The 13,943-nt window shown below is 46.9% G+C and overlaps 1 protein-coding gene across 2 annotated transcripts in view; it reads right to left on the bottom strand.

Annotated features, from left to right (window-relative positions):
- grb2b (growth factor receptor-bound protein 2b) overlaps positions 1-13,943 on the bottom strand; it is a 28,807-nt gene continuing 14,864 nt past the window's right edge. For both annotated transcript variants that reach the window (XM_020623156.1, XM_020623157.1), the window contains exons 3-6: positions 7,239-7,336; positions 3,339-3,461; positions 2,750-2,918; positions 1-1,728 (exon numbers count right to left, since the gene is read on the bottom strand). In XM_020623156.1, coding sequence (XP_020478812.1) covers positions 1,543-1,728; positions 2,750-2,918; positions 3,339-3,461; positions 7,239-7,336 — 576 coding nt within the window. In that variant the 3' untranslated portion in view covers positions 1-1,542. The remainder of the gene's footprint in view (positions 1,729-2,749; positions 2,919-3,338; positions 3,462-7,238; positions 7,337-13,943) is intronic.

Genomic DNA, 13,943 nt, shown 5'->3' with positions numbered 1-13,943 from the left:
CAAATGCAAATAAAAAAAGAGGCAAAACAAAAGTTTCATTAGGTAAAAATGTGAGAGACACTTAAATAAGAAGAGTTCCATGTTGGTGAGGACAAAGGTGAAGGCGGGGTGACCTTTGGGGGGTGCAGGTTGGATTATGTACATCGTTTCTCACTGCAGGACTGGCAGGGCCCCGTAAAGGGAGGGGCTCAAAGTAGCAGGTCGGAGACGCTGAGACCAGAGAGAAAGGCACTATCCAGAGAGAAAAACCAACAAAATCACAGTGAACACACGCGCACGCACACACACACACACACACACACACACACACGACCAGACCACAAATTAACATGTCTGACAAAAAAGTGCTTGACCACGCGCTGAACGTTTGACATGGCTGAAGCAGAGCTCGGAGCGTGAAGACGCGGTGCAGGTGCTGACACGCGCCAGGATCATCCCCACTCGGCCTCGTTGCTACGTGCAGGTATAACAAGGAGGGGAGTGCGTGCATGCGTATCATGAATGTGCCTGAACATGCATGTCCACATCCTCACACACCGCTCTCTACGGCAGCCCTTGTGTTAACGCCTGTGGACGTGGTCAGCTCTGTTCACGGCCCCAGGACCACGCCGGCCGAGCTCTGCGCGCTCGCGGCTCTACTTGCTGGCCAGTGTTAGCTTCCTGACAGGACGAGCTTCTTCTCAGGCTACTGCGACTTTCCCTGCATTTTGGACAGGAGAAACCTTTTCCAACCAACTCACCAGCAGTTACATGTCAGGCCGTTTCATGCAGGGAAACTATGGAAAATAAAGAAACACTTTGACAGTTCAGCACATTCTAGATTTACTAGGTCTTATCCAGACTAACGAAAGACTTAACATAATTTACAAATGGAAAAAAATACAATTTGTGATGAGAGGTAAAACAAACATACAAATATATAATATATATTCTTAAAAAATGGATTCTCTCTATAGTCGATTTATTTATAAAGCCAGCGGCTGACGCACAACGCTCACATGCCAATGATCAAGCTGGAAACCTGCTCTAAGGAGATGGCAGCAGGTGTTTCTCTCTTTTCTCACATTTTTAAAACCACTTTTTTATTTCCTTTTTAACTTTTCTTTAAAACAGAGTTAGGATTTCATTTAGGTGATTAGAACAACATGCGGCAAAGGAAGAAAGAAGAAACACAAAGAAAGGCAGAATGTTAAGAAGAAGTGGGGGGGTGGGACGACAGAAGCGGCTGTGGGAGCGCCAGGTTCACGCGTCGCGCTACGCTTTCCATTTCCCTCAGGGACAGTCCGGTCGTCAGCCAGGCGCCCACCACGCAGGTGAGCGTCCTCAGCGCAGGTAAAAGTCGATTTTGCTCAGCTGCCGCCCACACAGCGGCACCTACGCCAGCACTACTCCTGCTTTCACTCCCAGTTGTTCTTCCCGTCTGCTCCTGTGATGGTGGGATGGCCAAGGGGTGGAGGGTGGTTGGGGTTGGATGGAGGGTGATGAGACCACGAGCGGTGATGATGACGATGGTGATGGCGGCTGTTGACAGGGTCTGACTGTTTACATGTTCCGATTGACTGGCGTGACGTAGTTGCGGGGGAACATGCCCGTCTGGCCGTGGCAGCCTCCTTTCCACCAGTTGGGGTCGGAATTGTCTAGAACCTGGATGAAGTCGCCGCGTCGGAAACCCAGCTCTCCTTCCTCCTGGGGGTCGAAGTCGAAGAGCGCCTGCACGTATGTGGGATGCTGTGCACAGTGAACAGAAGGAGAAGAGGGTGACAGGTTAGCACGGGGCGGGTGGGACAACATAACAAAGTCATACACAAACAGTCGCCACCGATTTCTACGTCTGTGGCGGCGCTGGCTGAAGCAACATCTTCTGGAATAAGGCAGGAAAATATTCACTATGTTGTTTTTAGCTAAACATCCTGGTTTTGTAGTTTATTAAAGGACCTGATTTATTGTTGTGTGTTTAACTGTCAGACTCTTTATGCTGCTGTTCTCGGTCCGGCTCCCCCACAGGCTGTAAACCTCAAACAGGGCTTTTCCCCGGTAAAATAAACTACACAAGAACAGGACGGCTGACGTTCATGTCACTAATTCTTTCTCACCCGTTTCCATCCTTCTGCCCCCCACCCCTCCATATTCAAATTGATTCTCAGTACAATACTGATGTTTTCACGCATCAACAGTTTCCCACCAGACAACTTCAGCCAACCCCCTAACCCACAATGCCACATCTGGTTTACACACAGGAACAAAGCTTATACTTCACTCATGGGGACAGAACTCGCACTGCTTTCTCCAGAGAACAGATCGGCCCTCTGGGAGATGAAGCAGACAGCGTTATGTGACAAGCTGGCGGTCCTTTGACTCCTGTCTTATCAAGGCATTTGTAGTTTTACTAGCAAAGATCAAAACGTGTCGCTCTGTACAGTATCTACGCAGTCCAGATATCACTAGCGATGACTGAATGTAGGACTCCATTAAAGGTTCTTTACATCATTTTAACTCCAGTCAGTGTGCAGAGTGCGAGCAGCGTGTGGTTCGGGCCCACAACCAACTCGCCCTTTATTGTTCTGCAGCGATAAGGACTTTGCTCCCCCACAAGCGACCGAGACCGGGGCAGAGCAGTACCTATGAATTATTAACCTCTAAATATACATTCAGCTTTCTACTGCGACAGATTACCTCGGTTCATGTTTTCGGCCTCACTCTGACAGCGCTCTGGGTGTGAGCTCAGTGTGTTGGGGATGTCAGCTCTTACCTGGGGGACCTGCTCTATGTCTCGCAGAAAGATCTGCTGATTGCGGGAGACGGAGGTGGAGCGATGGTAGTCCACCAGCTCGTTGAGGGAGTTAAACTTCACCACCCACAGGAAATACTTTCCAGCTCCATCACGAAGAACCTTGAAGTGCTGGACGTCGTTTCCAAACCTGCAGACGAGCACAGAGAGGGGGACTGTGAGGGGGGGGAAACCCCAGCAACGTGGTGCAACTTCTGACAGGAACAGACTGAGCTGCTATAAAGGCAGTGAGCAGGTGGGTGGACTCAGGACAGACTGTCACCGAGACCCATATCAACATCACATACAAGCTGAATTAAACAGTCAGAATGGAGAAATATACACAAGAGGACACGAGCTGTGGACGTGTCAGATAAAAGACCTGAGGTCCAGCACTCAGTACAAACGGTCAGCGCACTGGCCAGCAGAGGGCAACGCTGAGACGCCTCAGGAATAAGGAAGTGGCTGAGCAGACAGATACTGAAGGACCTGCTCAGCCGCACTGATGCAAGACCCATGTTAAACTAGAGGACTGTGATGATGATGATGGTGGTGGTGTGGTGCTGCTCACTTCACAGACAGGGAGAAGTCCCCTGGTGCACTCTCACTCTCTCTGATGAGGAAGGCCCCGTCGTGCCTCTGTTTGTTCAGCATCTCCTCTGCTTTGGCCCGAGGAATCTTCCCGAAGAACCACCTGCAGGAGGGACAAAAACGAGTGTGAGCTGACTGAGCGTTGTTCTCACACACCCTGGATCTGTGGAGTGTGAAGGAACTGAGAAGACTCAAAACACACTGAAGCCCTTTTCAGACGTGCACCGACAGCTGACCTCGGCCAAAACCACCGGTGTAACAGAGCTAACACATGCAACACCCACCCCCACGAGGAATTTAGAGTTTCACTTTAGCCAAAGTGCCAGTGTGTGGACAGTGGAAGGAAAACCGGCGGGGGCAGAGTGCGAACATCACAGGTCTTGCTGGCCGACATGAGCATAGAGGGGACCGCTCAGAGAGCCAAACACAGAGAACTACATGTGATTGAGCATCTGCTCTGATAAAGATACAAACCCTCTGCAGGAAAAACACTACACCAGGAAGTGAGGAGAGGAGCTGCACAGGCTGGGGCCTCTGAAGCTGCACGGAGCAGCCGCACACCAGGAAGCAGATTAGTCACCATCTAATTATAGAGGCACAGTTTGTTCCTTAACTCTTATTGTGAAGTCGTGGGCGCCTGAACTGAGAAGCTTCACCTTTAACAAATAAAAGTTTCATTTAGGGCTGCAACAAGTAATCAATAAAAATCTAATAGAAATAGCTGGCACCAAATTTAAGTATCGATTAGTTTGGTCTAGTTACAGAGCTGTGTGAGACACAGCTGGGTCAGTGCTACTGGTCCACACCCCAGCTCAGGAGGTGGCGGTTGTGCACCAGCAACTTAGTTTGCCAGCCGCCAATCGAAATAGAAAGACGACGACGCGATGAGAACGTCTGAGTCGTGTCAAAACATTTGGAAAATGGCAGAAGCTACAGCAGAGAAACGTGGATGACCAAGTCGCCTAAAGCTTGGGTGCACGTTGTTTTACTGTCGAGACGTTACAGAACAACAGGAGCTTAATGTTAAGTCAGTCAGTTTTCATTAATGTCAGAAATTACAATGCACCTGATTTTAAGTGAGGTGGTTATGCCGTTAACGACATTATGATGCTAATGATGTGTTTAGGAACATAATGGTGGGTTGTGATGCTAAATGCATCTTCATTTGTGCTGTGAACAGCTGAGCATTGTATTAAACACAATAAGCAAAACAAAATGATAACGTTCTAGGTGTGCACAGGAACATTGGTGACATTATGCCTAAATGAGCCGAGGACCGTTTACTCCTTCACTTTTAACCGTCGGTGCAGCGTCATGTTTGTACTGGCCCTTTATCAACATGGTGTTTCATGAACATACAGCCTAAATTATCAGTCATAAAATAGTGTTTTCATTAACACTGACCCGCCGTGCGCTGTATAAATGCTCTGTTCTCGAACAAATACTTAGTTTAATAATGCACTGCACAGAAACATTGCTTAAGTATTGTTAAAGAATGCAGTTTGTGTAAGATGGAAAATAGATTTGTTTTTATACATTCGATCTATTGTTGAAATGATCAACAGATTGATTATTATTAAAATAAGCATTAGCTGCAGCCCTAGTTTATTTTTAGCTGCATGTACAAACCCAACAGTGTGAGGACGTCCTGATGGACAGAGAGGGAGGAAGAGACCAAGCTCTTTACTTGTGTAAATAATTAAAAGGTCCAGTCAGCCAAAGATGACATGTTGGCTCCTTTACATGCAGGCCAACATCAATAATGAAATGGCCACCTCCTAATCGGCTTTGTATCTGTGCTTGGCAGCAGAGCAGCTACTGGGAAAGGCAGGCAACCTCAGCAGCAACGCACCTCCTTTCTTCTCAGACTGTCACACAACCTGGAGTAGGAAGCACAAAAAGTAGCGACCGCTAGAGGGGTAGAGGGCCTGTGTACACGCTGAAGGCACTGTGACATGGAGCAGAGACAGATGTGCAGCCCAGCTGTGTGGCTGCCGTCTGCTCTCGCGTGCCACACCGCTGTCACCACTTAACTTCATTGTCATCACAGGTTTTGACTGGCTGCACTGGGGGCGTCTCTTCATAACCTGAGGCACCGTTTCCCTTGATTTCAAAATGTCTCCAGTAAATGAGAAGCTGCTCAGCTGCCTGAAGCCATTTACAGCTCTATGGAACACGGCCGGGCCCTGCTTATCACCTGGTTGTGGGTTTCTACCGGCCAAACGGCGACTGTGTGACAGGACCCTTCAGGCCTTATGTGATACCATCAATGCATCTCCACCTTTCAGCAACATCTACACAGATTTCTCAGGACGAGACACCCAGTATTCACTAACCTCTGCCAGACTCAGGAACGACGCACAAATATTAACACCAGTAAGCGAATGGCTGGCACAGTGGGAAACGAGGACAAACTCCACTTGCACCAGTGTTTCTACTGGCTTTCTTCAATTAAGAAATGACAGTAAGTTGACTGTTTTAATCAAGAAATAACAGATCACTCTGGTCATCATCACAGTATAGAGGACTGTATCATATTCATTAAATCCTTGTGTTAATAATCAATATGACAGTGACCCAGCTAACAATAGCACCCTGACCTTCACAGTCAGCCTTGTGAAGTACTCTGAACATTTAATACCGACTTAAACTGTTTAAACCTGGAGTTCTCCTTGAAGGACAGACAAATCATACTGCCCTCTTCATGTGACGCACAGACCAGCCCACTGTCAACTTCTTTTTATAAACACAGATTTTCCAAACAGAACTGCTTCAGAGCCATTCTGTGTTTACATTTGTGTTCCCAGTCCCTGGCACAGCCTTCACACGAGTCACAAAAGACAGCAGGCTGTGATCTGCCAGGTACCAACGTGCACCGTGTTGTTCAAGCCACAGCAGCAAGTAATGACTCTATAGTGATACAATCTGACACAGCAACCATCTTATCAGACAAATATCGCGTAGTCTAGACCTGGCACAACAGATCTTTTCTTGTGGAGAAGTGCCAGGTCCTGCACATGCACTGGATGCTAAACACAACCTCTAATGTGCCTGGGATGAGCGACAGAGGGGAAAATTAATTCTAAACCCTGATGAGAAAGATAATGATCGGTTTAAATGGGGAACTTCGTCTCATCTGAGTGAGACAGGCAGTGATAACCTCATGAAGTGTCACCTGTCTGATGACGAGCGATTCAGCGCTCTGGACGCTGATCCGCCATAACCGTAATAAAGATCCATAAACTGGAGTGTGATTGCCACATTAGTACAAAGGCCAGAGAAAGCAACATAAGATCAGTAAGACAGGCCAACACTAACACTACAGCTCCAGCTATAATGGAACAACGTCAATATTCAATTAAGTGTTCAGGTCCAGGGGTAACATCCTCTAAGGATCCCGCCAGGAGCCGTCTCACAGGGATCTCAGGTAGTTTGGACATTTGGACTGAGGAGACCTAATCTATTTTTTGTGTCAGAAGCACATATCATATATGCACTCAGTGGTCAGTTTATTAGGAACAGCTGAGTCAGTTTAACCCAGCAGTGCTGCAGTAAATCCTTCATGTTCAGTTTGTGCTCAGACTGTTTTACAGAGGTGTTGGTTCACCTGTGTGACCACGGCAGAAGCTGAGAGTTATACCGAGAGCTGTGTCTGTGATTTAGCTTGGCCTTACTGATACAAATAGTGGTGGACAAAATAATAGTAACACCTGTCAGCTGTGAAACAGTGTGAACGCAAACTGAAGATCACCTTGATGAGGGAGGACTGTTGGACCAGACTGACTCAGGTTGAGCTAGGTGTTCCTAATAAACTGACAACTGAGTGTTTGTCACACACATCCACAGATACTTCAGACAAACAAGTGTGCATAATACTTACGGATGAGCTTTCATCTCTATGTAGTTCTTGGGGATGAAGCCATCTTTTCCATTGAGCTCTGCCTTGTACCAGTTCTGATCACACTCTTCATTTAATACCTGGTGTTGGCAAAAACACACAGGAGTTGTTCAGGTTAGTGCCACACAGAGAGGTCAACAACGCAAAGCAACGGCTCTCCTAAATTCAGCTCTACAGCAGTCGATTTACTTCCCTGTGACTTCAGACTGAAGGCACGTGCACAGTGTGTCTGACAGCTGCTTGGTAAATGCTTCAAAAGGGTTTCTAGCTGGTAAAAGAACAAATGATGTGTCTAAGGCTGCCGCGATTAGTCGACAATCAATTGTGTCGTATGTTTGAATAATCGATTAAAACAAATGCATTTGTCCAATGTCACTACATGGCTGTCAGCCACGAGTAAAACCACCAGAAGAACAAGAATACCACTACATAACTGTTGCCTTGTTTTTGGCTCCAGTCATTGGTCGGCTGCAGTTTTAAAACATCACCACGGCCGCAGCAGAGTCCGTCTCGCTTTCGTTAGCATACCACAGCAGCACTAGCATTATGCACGGGCTTCTGTGGTCAATCAGTGTCACTGACCAGTGCCAGTGTGTGTGTGTGTGCGTGCGCACTGCACTCATGCATCCTTTTACATAGTCTAAGGCTCACGCACGATGTCTGCTGGGACACGAACCTTTCTGGAGGAAACGGTTGTTAAGTGGCAGCTCTAACTGTGTCTGTATTAGCCCTGCACCTTTAACTATAAAGCCTCGTGTAGCGGTGACCAAGACAGCTGGGAGGATGACCATGTCTGACGAAGTGCAGGTGGGTGTGCTGGGCCTGCTGTGCACCCATGTGTGCCCGTCAGTGTCCCTGTGTGAGGCGCTCATGAGAGGGGAATTATGAAATATCCTTCATGCTGCAGCAGCCAAGCTACCTATAAAAAGTGCTAATGAGCATCGTTCCATTTATAACCTGACACGTTAGGTTTTTTTTTTTTCTGTCTCGATTTAACAACCCACTCACATCTGGACACTCAATGTGTGTTTGGATTGATTGAAACCATTTAAAGCCCCCTTTCCATCACCTGGTACTGGCTCAGCTCTACTCTACTCTACTCACTTTTGGTACCAGGTGCTTGGCTTTCCACTGCAGATGGGCCCCTCTCAGTGTAGCTGGTCGTCATAGCAACACCGCATTACACCGTTGTGATGCCATCAGCAACAAACACAGTAACAACAGAGGACATCGAAGGTCTGCCATTATTGATTTTTGGTGTGTGGCCGTTTTTAGTGGTTAGCGTTCTTTGTTCCCGGGCGTCTCACAAGGTGATAATGTGGTTTGTCTGACCAGTTCCTGGTCTGCAGTGTTTACACATCACTGTTTGGCACCGCCTCTGCTCACCTGGAACCTCGACTGAGGTGATGCCAGACACAGAACCAGTTACCAGGTACAATCCCCAACATCTGACTGGTGGAAACAGAAATAAGGCGAGTTGGGCCGGTACCAGGCGGTGGGAAAGGGGCTTTAAGCAATAAACTGTTTATAATGTGTATCCCTGAGACAAAAACAAAAGGAAATTAAAACAAGGAGAAGATGACAACAACATTTATGAGGAAAGGTAGTGACAGTACATTGCTCCTTCTGTGAAACCGTCACTGCACTTCTGCTTTTCAGCAACATCTAAACATTTCAGAGGAAAACGGAACAGCAGCAGAGAGTCATAGCTTCCATTTAAATGATGCTGCAAGAACATTCAGCGGTACGAGTCTGAGTGCCACAGATCAGCAGTGTGTTACGTCACACAACCAAGCTGTCACTTGTAACCTGTGGTAAAGCCAGGCAGCCATGAACCTCACCTGGACACTTTCCTCCAAACAACTGGTCAGGTCAGTTTCGTTTCTTTGCCTATCTCTGCTCGTCTGCAGTTTTGGCTCAGCACTGACGCAGACTGCTGACCATCGTCACATCAGACTGACATCTCTACATTTCCTAAATCATTACCGTCTTATACTTTGCCTCATTCTTCCTTCCCTATTAAATCCAGACCTCCCCCAAATCCATCCCCAGGCAGCTGTCCAGTGAGCCTGCAGAATGCCAGCTGTCACTAGTGACTGGCATTACTGGGGGAGGGTGTGACCCTGGGGCAAGCACATGAGTAGAACAGGAGTGTGTGTGTGTGTGTGTGTGTGTGGGTGGGTGGGGTGATGCACGTGTAACATGGTGGCTGGGGCTAAAAGGGCCTCAGCCTCTGGGTATAAACTGACACACACCGACCTTTCAGAACCAGCACCACAGAGACAGACTGATCCAATGCTCTGAGCTCTGAAGCAGCCCCTAAACATCAGTGACCCTCCACCGTGTCTGACTGTAGGGACATGTTCTTTTCTCTGAAGGCCTCATTTCGTTTTTTGAGAAGAGTAGAATAATGTGCTCGACCAAAAAGCTCTGTTTTAGTCTCATCTGTCCACAGGATGTTCTGGTTAGATTTGGCTTTTTCTGTTGTTCCAATGCAAACCAAAGAAATAAACATGAGAACACCAAAGAATCTGTGACTGGAACAACTTGCTGGGAGAAGTGGTGGTTATCTGACAGAAATGCAGCAGTGCTGATATTTCTGGTCATGACTGTAGAGACATGCTCTGACAGCTGCACTGGCAAAGACAGCTCATAGTCTGATGATGGCACTAGATAAACGGTGGTGATAAAAGCTATTAAGACTGATGCTGTGGGGACCACAGATGTCTGCTAGAGATGGTTCAGTAAAAGCCAAAAGCATTAAACCACACAGAGTTAGAGGAAGAAGTCAGGGGAACCCCAAAGTCAGTAGGACAGCGTGTCTAGGAACCACAACTCTGTAGAAAACTTTGCATGATCATCAAATAGATGTAGTGCTGACAATCCATCCAAAAGTGATTTAGACATCTCACTAGAAACCACAAAATTCAGCTTTATAAAGGACATATCAGGGGGTCACCACAAACAGCACCTCTGGGGATCATGAATGCATGTACAAAATTTCATGACAAACCATCAAATAACTGGCCACTGCCAACCACAGAGCTAAGACACCAGCAAAAGCTTTGTGATTGCTGGCAGCAGACATGCAGATGCCAGCGTGGGGCGTTGGGCCTCAGCTTGTCTCACTACAGTAATACTGTGAACTCCAAATGACCTCACGTTTTAGCGACTGCTGACACCACATGCACACACTCGCTGTATATTTTACACTTATGTGAGATGAAGCATTTGGTTTAATGATGTCCTGCGGGTGTCGTGGCCGCCGGCTCTCAGAAAAGCTCATTCTGGGATGCAAGAATGACGTCCTGGGCTCACAGTTGTGACAAACATGTGACGGTGCCAGTAAAAGATTTGTTTCATCTGTGTATGCAGATCCAGGGGACTGTACATCTGCTGTTAGAAGAGTGAGTCGACAGGTCTCTCGACCAACAATTCGACTAGTCAACTTTCAGGGGGCAGCCCTAACAAAAACATAAAACCTCCTGCAGGGTGAAAACCAAAATGGTGCCTGTGAACGAAGAGAAGTTGCATGCTCATCTCAGATCAAGTAAAGCCCAGTGGCAATGGCTGGTTTATAGATTTGGAGTGACATCTGAGCTCAGACACTTGCAGGTTTACCTGGTGGCTCTCAAAACTGATAGAGCAGCAGCCCAGGAGGAAAAGCAGAAGGCAAATATTTGCTTGGTTGGCAGCTTTTTCACCCCTGCAGAGGGGAGACAGCTGCAGCACCATGTCTGACCGAGCTTGGTCTCTGCTCCACGCCGAGCCAGCACTGTGACACGTGTCCCCGTCCCCACTCTCAGGATTTCTTTTTCTTTTTAATCTGATTGAGACGCAATAGTTGCAGGAGCTTCTATGTGAGAGGCTCAGGTCCCGACCAGGGATTATCTCCTCCACAGCAGCCACTGTTCCCCCTCCTTCCTCCCACATACTAAAAATATTATAGTGCTGCTGCCCACAAGCCCAAGAGCGACACTAAGCAAGAGTAGTTGTCATGTATGAGGCCTAATAAAGCAATAATTGTGTAGGCTTTATTAAAACATTGACCTGACGCACTATCCTGTGTAAACCCATGTGATAAACAAGGTTATCGAGTTTGCAGGTTGTCAATATTCTAACCGAGCTGTGTTGTCTTTCTACTCAGGATTAATTTAGAGATGTAGGATTTGTTCTTTTATTCTGTCATCACATGAAAAGTCAATGCAGCAACTCATGTTCTATAACCATGTTTAAGTTATTCCATCCATCCATCCATCCATTTTCCTCCGCTTATCCAGGACCGGGTCGCGGGGGCAGCAGTCTAAGCAAAGATGCCCACAATTCCCTCTCTCCAAACACTTCCTCCAGCTCCTCCGGGGGAATGCTGAGACATTCCCAGGCCAGCCGAGAGACATAGTCCCTCCAGCGTGTCCTGGGTCTTCCCCGGGGCCTCCTCCTGGTTTAAGTTATTCTGTTGTCTAAATGAACAAAAGTTATGACAGAAGGGCAGAAGTTTGTCACTGTCTATTGCTGGTGACATGTTCACATTTTAACCCATGTTCACAACAAGATAAACATGATTGTGAGGATCAGGAGGAGATTATTCTGACATCCTTACTTTTGCTTTCCTGACTATCTAGAACTGTATGTCACAAAGAAGATCCTTAAAGCACCTTATAAGCATACGATGATGCTCAAAAGTCTTTATTGCATAAGGTGTAGACAGGAACGCCTCACTGAGCATTACGCAACACTGGCTGAGGTAGACTGTGACACAGGCAGTGGGGGCAGCAGAGAAGGCGAGTCTGCACAGCCTACACAGGATTGCAGTAAACCAGGAGCAGGGATTAGCGGAGTGTGAGTGAAGCCAAGTGTGCAGCAGATCGGCCAGATAGAAATACAGACGGCTCAATTTTCACCAGAACCTCTGAGGCCAAGACATGTTGGGCCAAGTTTTACCGGAGTGGACTGAGCCCCATCTGATATTTGCAAGTCAAAAGGCAACCAGGAAACCAACAAACACTGCTTGGTTATCTAATCAGACCACAGAAAATTATCAGTTACAAAGGTGTACCTGTAACATGCACAGTCAACGTCAGAGCCAGTGAGATCAACACTGTATGCTGTGAGGAACCCACGGTGCGCTGCGGTCCCTTTGTTGCACTTATTCTTAAACTGTAACCAACAAGAGGAAAAATAAGCACGCTAACATTACCAGCATTTCCCATACATTGGTTTATTTGTGGAGGCCTTCCACAATATCAGTATGGACTGCCACTACTGATTTTCTATGTTGTTACTATTTAAAATGGGTAAAAACACAGGGCGTCGATTCGCTCAGTCGCTCCTGCCCACACTCACACTGACAATGTGTCATGTGTGAACAGCTCTCCCTGCCTGTGTCTGTTTTAACACAATGCTGTCAATCACAGAGAGACCCTGCTCTTAGTTTAGCTAACCTTGCTAGGGTGCTAACATGACGGGGTTAGCTGCATTATAGCCTGTAGCTGCTACTCAAACTGCTCCTGAAAGTGGACAACGTCGATTATTGAACTCACGTTGAACATGTGCTCATACTGTGTAATCATTTTAAATCCTCTGAATGAGTTCTCTCTCAGATGAACAACTGCACCGCCCTAGACGGACAATATGGAGACAGATGGACTGAAATCACAGCAGGTCTGTGATTTGAAAACAGCATGAGACTCCCAGCAGGGAGGCAGCAGACACAGATGGGGACAGTGCCCCCCAATGCAAAGAGACAGAGAAAGAGATTACCCTGGAGTCCAGTCATTAAGGGTTTGTGACATTCTTGTAATTAAAATCAAGGTCTTCCTGGTAGAGCACAGCTTCAAAACACACACACTGTACCTCTGAGCCAAGCCAACAACTGAACATGGGACATCAGCCCTACGCTGAGGTGGCAGTACAGCCACAACACGCTGCTGGAGTAAACACACCTTACAACATGATTCATGCTCTCAGTTGTTGTGCAAAGGGTACAACATCATAATTATGATCACAGATTGTTTGCAATGTTAAAAATTTAATCCCATGGTGTCGCACAAACAACACTTGATCAAAACTTCACACAGCTCCACTCACAACCCCCTCTGCCCCTTTACACAGAGGCCAAGGTTGTACCAAAATAAATCACTGGGCCACAGACTGATGGAATCAAAGTTATAAAAGTACTGTACCCACCAGTACAACAGGCAAAGTAGTAAAAACCTCTGATGAACAATGATAATGTCTAAAGAAATAAGGCAGCAGTCAAACCTGATACGATAACAGTGTGATAACTGATAAATTTGGCTTATTCCCGCCCCGTTGCATCATGTTGTTTATCATAGCTTCACTTCTCAGTGCAGTTTATTTCAGCAGTACCTTCTAATCACTCAAGCATAAAAAAACAAAACACACCTCTAAATCTGTTGTGGCCAACAGATGTGACAGCTTAAACAGATGTGCATCTGTGGGAACAACACTTGTACAGCATTAAACAACAGGCTTCTCGCTGTCAGACTTGAAAATAAACAACCACCCAATCTGAAGTCTGTAAACCAAAAACAGCACCAATCTGAAGGCCTCATTTCATTTTTTGCTAGCAGCATTGGAGGCGAGGCTCACAGACTTAGAAGCGCGGCTCCACACCATGGAGAATAGGCCAGCTAGCTATGCCCATGTAGCCGGTGTGGAGCCTCC

This window comes from Monopterus albus, unplaced genomic scaffold (genome assembly GCF_001952655.1).
Source record: "Monopterus albus unplaced genomic scaffold, M_albus_1.0 scaffold292.1, whole genome shotgun sequence".
Lineage (NCBI taxonomy): Eukaryota > Metazoa > Chordata > Actinopteri > Synbranchiformes > Synbranchidae > Monopterus > Monopterus albus.
The sequence above is the reverse complement of the archived record's forward strand: the minus strand, read 5'-3'. Positions and strand labels throughout refer to the sequence as shown.